Here is a 14726-nt window from a genome sequence, read left to right on the forward strand (position 1 = left end):
ATTAAAAAAAAAAAAAAGGAAAAGCAGACATAAGAACCAGCCAATAGAGCCTTTAGGGTCATTTTCTCATTCATTTTCTGCAGGACAACATGAGCCACGCAATTTTGCCATTGTCTGGTGATCCTTCTGGCTCATCCCATGACTTGTCAGTGGCTCCAAGTGGCAGATGTGTTTCCTTTGAGTTGTACCTGTCCACTTTCCCCTCCCTTCAGCCCACAATCCTCCTTATATTTTCATTCTTTCTACAGGGATGTTCTTTCCTTCTCCCCGGATAAGCCTAGATGGGAGCAAGTGTGTCCAAGAACTGCTGGGCAAGACAGGAAGAGGTGAGCCCATTGGGCTTGGATTCCTTACTGGGAAATCTGTTTTCATGGCTGGACCTCCCCACCTGACATTGTTCTGCAGGTGGAAGACACAGAGGCCCCCACAGGGTCATGGGGGACATGACCCAAGGGGCAGAGACAGGGGAGGGCATCTTGCAAGGAAGAAATGAGCCACTGAGAGGAAGTACACAGATGTGAACAAGGCCAAGTCATTCTTATGGGCTTCCTCCAGAATTTTGTGCTGCTTTTTCTTGCCTATTTCAATATTTCCTTCTGATTTCAGACATGTTTTGGGATTATTCACAGGCTTAGGTCTGGTGTAAAAATTATAGATACAGACCAACATTTATATCCTAAGATTATTTTTTAAAGAAGGCTTTAGGTTACAGTTTTTGTTTCATTTTTTATTTTATTTATTTTTGATCACACCTTGAGGTATGTGGGATTAGTTCCCCAACCAGGGACCGAACCTACACTGCCTGCATTGGGAGCACAGAATCTTAACCACCGGACCATCAGGTATTTGCTTATCCCTAGATTTTTATTGGGTCTAATTAATTGTGAAAACTGAACTAGAGTAGGAAGTTTTGTTGTTGTTGTTAGTGTTGAACCTTAAACTGCTGTTTTTTAAAAAATGCCCACCAACTGAGATATCAGGAACTCTTGTTTGTACTTACCTTCTACCATTTGGGCAACTTTTTTCCTATCTTCAGATCTTGCCTAAAATATAAATGATAATCATACATTTGTTCTGGATTTAGCAGGAAGGAGTAACAAATACTATTCTTATGGGGACTGGGGAAGGTGCTTGTAGCTGGGCCATCATTGCTCATAGTTGGGCCATGGCCAAGCTACTACCATCACCTGAGGACAGCATCTGCTGACCCTAAGCCTGTGACTTGAATGAATACATGCTGATACCTGGGAGCTGAACTTTAATCCCTGGCAAGTTTCACTTTTAGGGGCAGCTGTTTGATAGATTTTGTAGAGATTCTGCTAAGAATGGTTTGCCTGAGACACAAAAGAGAAATATGCATCCACCACATGGCAGACGTGTTTTCATAAAAATGCACTTTGCAGCTCCGGCTGCATCTCTCTCTCTCTCTCTTTCCTTTCTTTCTTTCTCTCTTTCTTTTTTTTTTTTTAGTGGCCAAGCCATGCAGCCTGTAGGATCTTAGTTCCCACATCAGGGATTGAACCCGTGCCCCCTGCAATGGAAACCCAGTCTTAACCGTGTGACTGCCAGGGAAGTCCCCAGATACATTTTTTTATTTGACTTGTTATGAAACAAGTTAGTGTTTCTTCCCATTAATTGATATTTATAAGAGTTTAAAAAAAAGAAAGGTGGGAGTTTTTCACATGGGGTTCTGGGGCTGGGGTGAAGCAAGTGAGATCTCCAGGGGCCAAATTTAAGGAGGAGCTCACACTTGGGGCTGTGAGAGCACAGGGTCGATGTGACCCTCTGAGTCTGTGCCTCTAAATTGGGCACCCTGGTGCCTCGCTTGTCTCCTCCTAGTCCCAGACCTAGGGGAACACCTGGGATGCACGCAGAGGAGGAGAAATTGTGGAAAGACTGGTGAGTATTGGTCATTCTCTGACTGTTCTGAGATCTGTGGTTTGAGCCCCAGACACGAGAGAAGGTACAGTAAGTCCCCTCCATACAAAACTTCAAGTTACATACTTTCAAAGATGTGAACATGCATCCCATCAACATCTGGCCTGAGTGACACCTCAGCTCACCCTCCGTCTCCTATTGTTGACGACCCTTCAGCTCCACCATCTCCCCCTCCACTCCCTCCTCCAGTCAATAACTCTTCTTGCCTGTTCACTCGATGAGAGCCCCTGTGTGCCAGCTGCTGTACTGTGCTACTGTACTTTTCAGGGTACTGTACTGTAGGATTAAAAATGTTTTATTTATTTTGTATGTCTGTTGTGTACTTTTTGTGTGAAAAGCATGATAAACCTATGACAGAACAGTGCTGCTGCTGCTAAGGCGCTTCAGTCGTGTCCGACTCTGTGCGACCCCATAGACGGCAGCCCACCAGGCTCCCCCGTCCCTGGGATTCGATTCTCCAGGCAAGAACGCTGGAGTGGGTTGCCATTTCCTTCTCCAATGCAGGAAAGTGGAAAGTGAAAAGGAAGTCTCTTAGTCGTGTCTGACTCTTCATGACCCCACCCCATGGAGGAGCCCACCAGGCTCCTCCGTCCATAGCATTTTCCAGGCAAGAGTGCTGGAGTGGGGTGCCATTGCCTTCTCCAATGACGGAACAGTGATATATAGCCAATTATGCTAGCTGAGTACCTATGCTAACTTTTTGGACTTACAAACAAATTGGACTTACAAATACACTCTCTGAACAGAACTTGTTCATTATGTAGGGGACTTACTGTAATGACAACCAGAAATTAAAAGATAGGGAAAAGGTAGGTCTTTGAGTCTAAACAGTGTCTTTGGATTCAGATTCCAACTTGACATGGGACTGGGGAGGAATCCTTTCTCCCCTCCCAGTCAGCAGAGCCAGAAGAGCCTAGTCCATTGTAAGCTCCATGTGGTCACAGGAGAGGATGCTGATGCTCAGCCCCTTTGCTGAGGGCTTCAGCAAAGCGTCTGGGACAGGAAGCTTATTCTGACAATAGAGGGCCTGGGTATTCTTGTAACGATATAGCCCTGGGAGGTCCTGACCAGGGGAGGGAGGGCCAAGAGTCCAAGCATGACCTCATTTGTATTTCCTGGCCAGGGACATCAGTCAGATGGCTAACACACATTCAGAACAGTAAAGGTTACACAATACTTGCATTTTGGATCTGCATTCTGAGCTGGTGGTTGCTGAGTTTTAAGGATCTTGCAATGCTCTGCAGGTAATAGATGAGCATGCTAGGGTGGAAGAGCACAGGGTGGTGAGTGTACTTCATCTCCTTTCTCAGCTTTTCTGGCCGTGTTCCCCGCCAGATGTGGGCGACCAGCCAACCCCCACTCCCACCCCAGCCCACCCTCTGAGGACAAAAGGTATCAGCGAGTTCTCAGACTGGTGAGCACCAGGAAGGGGCGGCATTCCTTTTCTCTCTCCTGATTTTCAAAGCCACCTCCGTGGACCTGAAATTCTTCACAGGTGACAACAGTAAGGAAGGAGTGAAGATGGGTGAGGCATTTACAGTGCAGCATGCCAGGAATCTTGGATCCACTATTTGATGTTCTTTTCCCTTTAAGTCAAAACAGACACTACTGAGCTGCACTGTAAAATTCCATGTTGAGAGTAAACCTCTGGAAAGTAAAATAATGATAATGGCACTAAACCCCATGATAATGGCCACAGCAATGGCTCAAATCCTGGTGATGAATCCATCATGCTCTGCCTCCCTGGTCCCCATGGGATTCAGTGTTCCAGCTCAGATCATCAGGCTCCATAAGTGACTTTTGAATGAACTCACTGAATTTATACTCTTACTGGGAAGCAGTGATTTTCTTGTTGGCCAAACACATAGAAGTCCCCCCAGAACTGGCAGGAAAGTACTCACAAAAGTAGCAGTACAGCTGGCAGGATGACCACAGGGCTACTGATATACCCAATCACAGAGCCAAACCACGTGGGAAAGTCCTTCTCAATGGTTTCTGACACGATGTCATAAATTTTCTCTTGTCCACTGTGAGAAAGAAAACCATAATTCCAGATTATATTGCTTTTGGCAGAAGGATCCTGTGAGCCATTAAAAAAAAAGGAGGCAGGGGAACTAGTTGGCTAGAGTCCAATCCCCAAGTCAGTTTCACAGCTTAAGTAAGTATCTGATGAATGTGGATGATATGTAAGGTTCCTAAGATGATACCGTCTGAAGTATTCATTTGATTAACATGTAGACTTGAAGATGAGGTCAATAATTACATGGGGGTATGAATCAAGATTGCCCGGAGAAATATCAATAACCTCAGATATGCAGATGACACCACCCTTATGGCAGAAAGTGAAGAGGAACTCAAAAGCCTCTTGAAGAAAGTGAACGTGGAGAGTGAAAAAGTTGGCTTAAAGCTCAACATTCAGAAAACGAAGATCATGGCATCTGGTCCCATCACTTCATGGGAAATAGATGGGGAAACAGTGTCAGACTTTATCTTTTTGGGCTCCAAAATCACTGCAGATGGTGATTGCAGCCATGAAATTAAAAGACGCTTACTCCTTGGAAGAAAAGTTATGACCAACCTATATAGCATATTCAAAAGCAGAGATATTACTTTGCCAACAAAGGTCCATCTAGTCAAGGCTATGGTTTTTCCAGTGGTCATGTATGGATGTGAGAGTTGGACTGTGAAGAAAGATGAGCACGGAAGAATTGGTGCTTTTGAACTGTGGTGTTGAAGAAGACTCTTGAGAGTCCCTTGGACTGCAAGGAGATCCAACCAGTCCATTCTGAAGGAGATCAACCCTGGGTGTTCTTGGGAAAGAATGATGCTAAAGCTGAAACTCCAGGACTTTGGCCACCTCATGCGAAGAGTTGACTCATTGGAAAAGACTCTGATGCTGGGAGGGATTGGGGGCAGGAGGAGAAGGGGACGACAGAGGATGAGATGGCTGGATGGCATCACCGACTCGATGGACGTGAGTTTGAGTGAACTCCAGGAGATGGTGATGGACAGGAGGCCTGGCGTGCTGCAATTCATGGGGTCGCAAAGAGTCAGACACGACTGAGCGACTGAACTGAACTGAACTGGTGTGTGTATAAGGTTTACAAAGACAGACTCTAAATGTTACATAAATGTATCAAAACTGACTTAAATGGGATTTCCTCAGTGGTCCAGTGGTTGACTCCATGCTTCCAATGCAGGGGGCGTGGGTTTGATCCCTGGTGGGGGAACTAAAATCCCATAAGCTGCACAGCCAAAAAATAAAATTAAAAAAAATCAAAAAACCCTAACTGAAAGCAAATCCTAGATGGAGATACCTCTAGGGACTTCTGTCTTGATGCAGCTAGATAAGTGTAGAATCAAAAGTGACACTAGGGACTTCCCTGGCCCCCCAGTGGTTAAGACTCCATGCTTCCAATGCAGAGAGTGTGGGTTTGATCCCTGGTCAGGGAGCTAGGATCCTACGTGCCTCATGGCCAAAAAAACAAAGCATAAAAAACAGAAGTAATGTTGTAACAAATTCAATAAAGACTTCAAAAATGGTCCACATCAAAAATATCTTTTTTTTTTAAAGTGACATGGACAATCTTTTAGTAAAATCTTTCTGAGTTCTAGAAGGATAAGACTGACCAGGTAGAATTTCTCTCCAGCACTGGAGCAATGCCTTTCCCCATTTTGATTTTAAGTGGGCTGTCTCTTTTAAAGATGAGCACAAAGATGATCATATTTGAGGGCAGCTGGCTTAGCAAGTGAAGAACACTGGTCATGGATTTAAAAGACATGAATTTGCAGTTTCTCTCTGCTGTTGACCTGCTTTGTGAGCCAGGAGAATTCAGTTCAATACAGGAGTCCTTTCCCTTCTGCTGTCAGTAGCTCCAGGCAGAGCCGAATAAACTAAAATAACTTACCTGTGCGTGCATGCTCAGTCATGTTCAACTCTTCTGAGACCCCAGGGACTGTAGCCCTCCAGGCTTCTCTGTCCATGGGATGCTCCTCTATTAATGGCAAGAATACTGTAGTAGGATGCCATTTCCTATGCCAGAGAGTCTTCCCTACCCAGGGATCTGACCCAAGTCTCTTACTTATCTTGCATTGGCAGGCAGGTTCTTTACCACTAGCGCCACCTGGGAAGCCCTGACTTACCTGAATGGTCCACAATTTAAAGATGGTTTGTACCGGACAATAGCAAAAATGGTTGGCAGCATGCATAGGAAGAGCATAAACAGAAGCATTGCCAAGTAGAAATTGTTGGATCTGCAAAGAAAACAAGTGCCAGGTGTTGAGTTCGTTCCCTGGCCAGCTGCCACTGACGCGTATGTATCACCCCACCTCTCCTGCCCCCCAAAACATCAACACAGAAACTGTAGCCCTAACTCTCTGGAAACAGAAAAATATCCTCCTCCCATTACTGCTAAGGAAAGGGTCTGTCACAGGTTCACAGGCAATTTAGCAAACTAGAAATGGATACTCCAAGGAAATTAGTGATCACCCAGCCCAACCTGCTCATCTACTAAACACTTTCTGAGCACCTGTCCACCTCAAACCAAGAGAGGGGTGACCACATGGCCAGTAAACCTAATTCATGGAAAAAATCTTAGAACCTTTGTCCCACCCACCTGAGTCCTTAAGTAGTGATTCCCTCTCTAGTCCCCAGCCTTGAGCTTGTCCCCTATGTCTGAGGATGGTGTGACTCCTTCATTGTGGTTCTTAACTCTCTCGCTTGGATGTGTCTTTCAGCCTTTCATCTGCTCTGCTCCTAGCTTCTCAGGGTGAAAAATAGTTCCGCCTGATTAAGCCCTGGGCCCTGGATCCTAAGTTATTATCTGAAAGCTCGGCCACTCAGGCTTCCCCTGAGGACAGTGCAGGTCTGTTTGGTGATCTGTCCACCTACAGATTCTCAGACAGCACGCTCTCTCTAATGAAATAGACTGACTAGAAGAATAAAGAAAATATCGGGCCACTTAGAATGTAGTAAGTAGGTAAGTATTAATCTGTGAAGCCTTTCTCTATTTATGCATACACATTCTTTACACATGCATGCTAAGTCGCTTCAATTGTGTCCGACTCTGTGAAACCCTATGGACCATAGTCCACCAGGCTCCTCTGTCTATGGGATTTCCCAGGCAAGAATACTGGAGTGGGTTACAGCGCCCTACTCCAGGAAATCTTCCCAACCCAGGGATCAAACCTGTGTCTCTTATGTTTCCTGCATTGGCTGGCAGGTTCTTTACCACTAGTGCCATGCAGGAAGCCCACACATTTTATATAAAATGTATATACACATATAAATATGTATAAATATATATATATATATATAGGAGCTGAGAAAGTTCAGACGGTAAAGAATCTGTCTTCAATGCAGAAGACCTGGGTTCAATCTGAGTTGGGAAGATGCCCTGGAGAAGGGAATGGCAACCCACTCCAGTATTCTTGCCTGGAGAATTCCATGGACAGAGGAGCCTGGCGGGCTATAGTCCATGAGGAGTCGGCCATGACTGAGTGAGTGACACTGATGATGATCAAACTTCAGGAAAAAGTTGTAAAGGAAGTGTCATGAGCTTAAAGAAGAGTCGTGATTCCTTCCAAGGTCGGGGTGGAGGGGAGCAGTGGGCACTGGCAACGGCTTCAGGGAGGAAATGCAAATGGAGGGTGAACAAGATTTTGACAGGCAGAGAGCTGGGGAGACCCCCCTGGATAAGGCAAATGTGGTTGATGTGAGTTTTCTCCACTCACTGACCTGGAGGCCCGGAAGACTTGCTGGTGCGGTGCATTGCAGGTCAGCACGGCCCAGCTGCGCAGGTACATGAGCCCAATGAGTTTGAGGACGTTGAAGGCAGGGAGACATGGGGAGAAGAAGGCTCCCATCCTGAAACCACAAGGGGAGGCCAGTTAGCTTCTGTTCTCCACATTCAAGATGTGTACTCTGTGCTTAAATAACTGAGGAAGCCCCTGGAAATCTGAGATCCAAAACCTCCACCTTCTGGGAATAAGACTAGTCACTTCTGTGGATGAGCTGAGAGCCTATTTTAAAATAGCCTTTTAAGAAAAAACCAGAAAGGACTTCTCTGGTGGTCCAGTGGTTAAGACTGCAAGCTCCCAATGTAGAGGGCACAGGTTCCATCCCTGGTTGGGGAACTAAGATCCCACATGATGCTCTGCTGCTGCTGCTGCTAAGTCGCTTCAGTAGTGTCCGACTCTGTGCAATCCCATAGATGGCAGCCCACCAGGCTCCCCCATCCCTGGGATTCTCCAGGCAAGAACACTGGAGTGGGTTGCCATTTCCTTCTCCAAAGCATGAAAGTGAAAAGTGAAAGTGAAGTCGCTCAGTTGTGTCCAACTCGTAGCAACCCCATGGACTGCAGCCCACCAGGCTCCTCCGTCCATGGGATTTTCCAGGCAAGAGTACTGGAGTGGGGTGCCATTCACATGCTGCACAGCATGGCCTAAAAAAAATTCTCTTGACACAGGAATGCTAAGTGTCTTTTCACAGTTAGCAAGGGAAAGACCCTCTTCTGGTCAAGATACAAACAGTGGATAACTATGATTCTGAGTAGGTTCTAGATTTTGCCTATCTTTGGTGAGGGCTAGGGCTTCCCTGGTGTCTCCTGCCTGCAAAGCAGGAGATGCAGGATATGTGGGTTCAATCCCTGGGTCAGGAAGATCCCCTGGAGGAGGGCATGGCCACCCACTCCAGTATTCTTGCCTGGAGAATCCCATGGACAGAGGAGCCTGGTTGGGCTACATGGAGTCGCAAAGAGTTGGACACAACTGAAGCGACTAAGCATCTAAGCATGCATGGTGAGGGCTACATTAATCAGTTATTGACTTTCAGTTTCCATCAACATATGTGCAGCACAGCTACTTTTGTTGCATCTTCGGCTGTGCATCCTCACACATTTTGGCCCATTTAACCTTCTGCAATCATAGAGGGGGAGTAGGGACTTCTCTGGTGGTCCAGTGGTTAAGAATCTGCCTTCCACTGTAGGGGACATGAGTTCAATCCCTGGTTGGGAAACTAAGATCCCACATGCTAAGCGACAACTAAGCCCTCATGCTGCAATTAGAGAGAAGACCACACATAGCAATGAAGACCCAACACAGTCAAAAATAAAAATAAACAAGCATATTAATATAAAAATAAAATAAAAGGAGGGGTTAGTATCCAAAGTTGGGTCTGGGAAAATTAGGTAATTTGCTCAAAGGCTAATAATAAGAGGGTGACCTATATCAACCAAATTGAGTGCTTTTGGGAATGACAGGCCTGGAATAAAATACCAGGGAAACAGAGATACAATTACCCTGCAAATAAGTGCCAAATAGGGAATGAAACCCAGAACTTCTGACTTAAGGCTAATCTGCTTGTACTAGATGCTCATTCAATACAATACTTGTCAAATTTGGATTTAGCAGCAGGAAGATAAATATAGATACAAGGATACGTTTGATAAGTAAAACTCTAATAAAAAACTTTTGGTTTCTCACATCAGGCAAAAAGATCACTGTCTATGTGATGTGAGGCAACACACTTGGCTTCTCTTTTCTTTAGTTTCCTCATATTAAAATGAAGAAGAAAATACTAATTACCTCATAGGGTCTCTATAAGGATTTAACCAATTATTATAGGTAAAAAAAAAAAGTGCCCAGTATCTTGCAAATGTTAAATAAATGTTATGTATTATTTTAATACTATATTTATGAAAATATTTTTCAAAATAAGTGGACTATAAGAACACAGAATTAATTTTTTTTCTTGCAATGATATCTTTTTAAAAAAATATTTATTTGGCTGCACCGGGTCTTAGTAGTGACACTCGGGATCTAGTTCTCTGACCAGGGATTGAGTCCAGGCCCCCTGCATTGGGAGCTTGGAGTCATAGCCGCCAGACCATCGGGGAAGTCCCAAGAACACAGAATTTGAATAAAGGAGTATTACTTGATTCTCTATTTCTCCTGCATTTTACTGTATGATGAGAAGAGATTGTGTCTTGTGAATGTGTGGGACATTCAGGCACTTCTTCCTTTTCTTTGTTTGCTTGTATTTTAACAGAGAGCACTTTAGGGGGTCCAGGAGGGAAAGCCAGAGGTGAAGGAATGATTAGGGAGCTCTCCACCATGCCCCCAGGGACACACCCGTCCATGCGGATCAGATGATCCCTTCCAGCCTTTAGCATCTTTATGAACATGGTTGCCATGGCTGGGAGTTGCCCTGGGTGAGCAGCTTTCCCCTAGGATGGGTCTGTCTATCCAGCGGATGGATGGTCGTGCACCTGGGCTTAGTGAAAAGATGAAACGAGAGGACTTCCCTGGTAGCACAGTGGGTAAGAATCCACCTGTCAATGCAGAGGACACAAGTTCAGTCCGGGAAGGTCCTGTGTCCCTGTTTGGTCCGGGAAGATCCCACAAGCTTTGAAACAACTAAGCCCATGCACTGCAACTGAATCTGTGCTATAAAACCCATGCTCCACAACAAGAGAAGCCACCACAGTGAGAAGCCCATGTACCTCAATAAAGAGTAGCCCCACTCACTGCAACTACAGAAAGGCTGCGAAAGCAACCAAGACCCAGGACAGCCAATAAATAAATAAATGAATAAGTATTCTCAAAAAAATATGAAAGGAGAGTGGGGTGCTGAGGGCAAGCTCTCCTCTGTGATACAGCTACTGGAGGAAGTCCTCCTGAGGGGTCAGCAGCCACTCCTCCTAGCCTTCCCCCGCCACCAGCCCCACCTTCCCCAAAAGTTTATTCTACTGGTTCTTGGTTCTTGTGCAGTTTTGTTTGCTTATTTGTTTTGTAGGGACTGATAGTGGTCGAACTGGACATGGAACAACAAACTGGTTCCAAATAGGAAAAGCAGTGCGTCAAGGCTGTATATTGTCACCCTGCTTATTTAACTTATATGCAGAGTACATCATGAGAAACGCTGGGCTGGAAGAAACACAAGCTGGAATCAAGATTGCCGGGAGAAATATCAATAACCTCAGATATGCAGATGACACCACCCTTATGGCAGAAAGTGAAGAGGAACTCAAAAGCCTCTTGATGAAAGTGAAAGTGGAGAGTGAAAAGTTGGCTTAAAGCTCAACATTCAGAAAATGAAGATCATAGCATCCGGTCCCATCACTTCATGGGAAATAGATGGGGAAACAGTGGAAACAATGTCAGACTTTATTTTTTGGGACTCCAAAATCACTGCAGATGGTGATTGCAGCCATGAAATTAAAAGATGCTTACTCCTTGGAAGGAAAGTTATAATCAACCTAGATAGCATATTGAAAAGCAGAGACATTACTTTGACAACAAAGTTCCGTCTATTCAAGGCTATTGTTCTTCCAGTGGTCATGTATGCATGTGAGAGTTGGACTATGAAGAAAGATGAGCACCGAAGAATTGGTGCTTTTGAACTGTGATGTTGGAGAAGACTCTTGAGAGTCCCTTGGACTGCAAGGAGATCCAACCAGTCCATTCTGAAGGAGATCAACCCCGGGTGTTCTTTGGAAAGAATGATGCTAAAGTTGAAACTCCAGTACTTTGGCCACCTCATGCGAAGGGTTGACTCATTGGAAAAGACTCTGATGCTGGGAGGAATTGGGGGCAGGAGGAAAAGGGGACGACAGAGGATGAGATGGCTGGATGGCATCACTGACTCGATGGATGTGAGTTTGAGTGAACTCCGGGAGTTGGTGATGGACAGGAAGGCCTGGCGTGCTGCAATTCATGGGGTCACAAAGAATTAGACAGGACTGAGCGACTGAACTGAATTGAACTGATAGTGGTCTAAAAATGGACTATTTCCTTCATCATTCCTCTCCACAAAATGCTTCAAAAACCATTACTGAAATGACTATTCATATGAAATCCTTCAGTTATAAACTGTTTATGTCCTTTCCTAATTCTTATGACTGTGTTTACTATGGTCACACCCCATTCAGTCCAAGTAAATTAAAATCTCAGCTCACATTTAGATGTGAGCACAGGCAGGAAGAAGCTTTGATACATACCAAATCATTCCTTGGTTGTAGACTAAATGTAACACGTTCTCTGCAATTTTGAATTCCCCGTATTCAGGCTACAAGGGAAAATGAACTTCTGCATTAAAAAACATTCCAAAGTTCTTTGTGTAAACCAGTTTATTATAATAACATTCATAAAATTCTTTGCTCCCACCATCTGTGTGGCCATCCCAGAAAATAGTGAATGGGGAAAAAAAAAAGAAATGGAAACTTAGTTTTGTACATCCTTTCTCTCGTCCCTCACATGTTTTCTCTCGGCCATGTCAGTTTCCCAGCCTGGCCATCAGGAAAGGGTGGATCCAGCAGCATCTTACTTACAAACTTGCTCTCCAGGTCCCAGCACCAGTAGTCACTTAAGTACCTAACGAAAAGTCCTCGGAAGAAGTCTATGAGCAGAATGCTGGCCACGGTGAAGAGCATGTCAATGATGGACAGCTTCAGCATCTCCTGAAACACAAGGCATCCTTGCATGTCACCATGCCCAGCCCTCCCCATGGCCACTTTCTCATCAGGATCCTCCCGTCTCTGTTCATTTCCGTGACATGAACCACTGAGCCAGGGTGACTTCATTTTTGGCACACAATGGGTGCTCAATAAATATTTGTTCATCTGGGGACTTCCCTGGTGTTCAGTGGTATAGACTTCACCTTCCAATGCAGGGAGGCCAGGTTAGATCCTTGGTTGGGGAGCTAAAATCCCACATGCCTCGGGGCCAAAAAACCAAAATGTAGATCAGAACCAATATTGTAAAACATAAAACAAATTCAATAAAGACTAAAAAATTGTGCATGTGTGTGTTCAGTCATGTCTGACTCTTTATGACTCCATGAACTGTAGCCTGCCAGGCTCCTCTGTCCATGAATTTTCCAGGCAGGAATACTGGAGTGGGTTGCCATCTCCTTCTCCAGGGGATTTTCTCAACCCAGGGATGGAACCTGTGTTTCCCTGCCTTGACAGGCTGATTGTTAACCACTGGGCCACCTGGGAAGCCCCAAAGTGGGAAGACTAAAAAATGGTCCACATCAAAAAAATGTTTAAAAAAAAATTGTTCATTTGAATTTTTATATTTGAGGCCAGCATTACACCAAACCAGGAAAAAAAAAATCTATGATTCGGAGCCATTTAATAGGAGACCACTTGAGGCATGATTATGGGATAATACCTAGGGAGTGAGATTCTCTACACAAGACAATAGAGCAAATGTGAGGCAGATGGGCTCAGAGCACAGAGTTTGGAGCAGATGCCTGCATCTGGGGTATCACTCTGCTTTTACATGTGTGCATGCTCAGTCGTGTTCGACTCTTTGTGACCCCATGGACTATAGCCCACCAGCTTCCTCTGTCCATGGGATTTTCCAGGCAAGAATACTGGAGTGAGTCGCCATTTCCTCCCACAGGGGATCTTCCTGATCCAGGGATCAAACCCACGTCTCCTGTGTCTCCTGCATTGCAGGAGGATTCTTTACCGCTAAGCCATCAAGGAAGCCCCTTAACTATCTGTCATGTGGGTAAGTTACTTAACCTCTGTGCTTCAATTTCCTCATCTCTGGTTCTAAGGATGATAACAATAAAATTCTAGACTAAGCACTTACAACAGGGCCAAGCACATGGTTAATACTGCAAGAGTCTTTACACTGGTTATTATTATTTGTTTTGAGACCTGGGCAATCTTAAACCCCCAATGAACTTATTTTTCTTTTCTATAAAAGAGGCATAATGGCAGTCAGAGAGTTGCTAGATGAAATCGACTCAAAAGGGTTTTGTAAAGGACAGCAACCTACCTGTCCAACATAGGTCTCCCAGCATTGGTCTTGTGGACTCCGGGTGGAGACCGTGGTCTTGTTGGCTCCTGAGAGAGGTGAGATGTAAGTTGGAATGTTGGCCTCTTCTGAGGCCCACGTGCTGTTTCTCCTGAGCCCTATTCCAGGCCCAAGTGTGGACCATCTCTCTTCTCCGGGGGCTGCCCTGGTGGCAAAGAAGATGGTAGAATCTATCCAGTGACTTGTGCTATTTTGGGGAGCAGCTTCCTGCAGACAGAGGGAAGGAAGAAAAGAAGTTGCTCAGTTACAGTTAGTTCCCAACATGTGAACGAGTTCAGTTCTGAGATTGTGTTCATAAGTCCAACAAAGTCAGCCTAGGTACCCAACAAACACAATCTGCTGTATAGTACTGTACGGTCATAGGTTTATAATACTTTTCACACAAATAATACATTAAAAACAGACCCCAAAAATAAATAAAACATTTTTTCTTACAGTACAAGACCTTAAAAAGTACAGTAGTACAGTACAGTTACAATTTAGCTAGCACACAATAGCATGTTCACATCTCTGAAAGTATGCAACTTGAAGGTCCATATGTAGGGGACTTACTGTATTTGTAAGTAACAATCTATCATGAACACCAAGGGTATCATTGCAATGCTTGGGAATAATCTCTTTCTGTATCTCTGTTTCTGTCTCCATCTCTCTGTCTTTCTCACTCTCCCACTCTCTCTAGCTTGGTTGATAACCACTTGACTAGAAAGGGTCCAGGAATGGACATTGTAATTGAATAGTATTTATTGGTCACTAGTAAGTGTCAGAGGCTGTCCTAGGTTATAGTCTGTTCTATTTCTCATTCTCATGAGAGGGTCAGGTAAGAATGATTATTCCATGTGATAGATAGGATATGTGATAGATGAGGTGAGTGCTTCGTACTAGGAATGGGTGTGATAGATGAGATGAACTCAGCTAGATGAAGTAAGATGCTAGTAGGTGGCAGGTAGGGACCCAGTCTT

At 44.7% G+C, this 14726-nt stretch overlaps 1 protein-coding gene across 1 annotated transcript in view; it reads right to left on the bottom strand.

The window, feature by feature from the left end:
* The window catches only part of TMC3 (transmembrane channel like 3), a 53860-nt gene that overhangs the window by 9161 nt on the left and 29973 nt on the right, over nt 1–14726 (bottom strand). The window contains exons 13-20 of the mRNA XM_027521696.1: nt 13729–13974; nt 12267–12395; nt 11937–12004; nt 7676–7804; nt 6082–6192; nt 3840–3965; nt 3120–3198; nt 1001–1043 (exon numbers count right to left, since the gene is read on the bottom strand). Coding sequence (XP_027377497.1) covers nt 1001–1043; nt 3120–3198; nt 3840–3965; nt 6082–6192; nt 7676–7804; nt 11937–12004; nt 12267–12395; nt 13729–13974 — 931 coding nt within the window. The remainder of the gene's footprint in view (nt 1–1000; nt 1044–3119; nt 3199–3839; nt 3966–6081; nt 6193–7675; nt 7805–11936; nt 12005–12266; nt 12396–13728; nt 13975–14726) is intronic.

This window comes from Bos indicus x Bos taurus, chromosome 21 (genome assembly GCF_003369695.1).
Source record: "Bos indicus x Bos taurus breed Angus x Brahman F1 hybrid chromosome 21, Bos_hybrid_MaternalHap_v2.0, whole genome shotgun sequence".
Taxonomy (NCBI): Eukaryota; Metazoa; Chordata; class Mammalia; order Artiodactyla; family Bovidae; genus Bos; species Bos indicus x Bos taurus.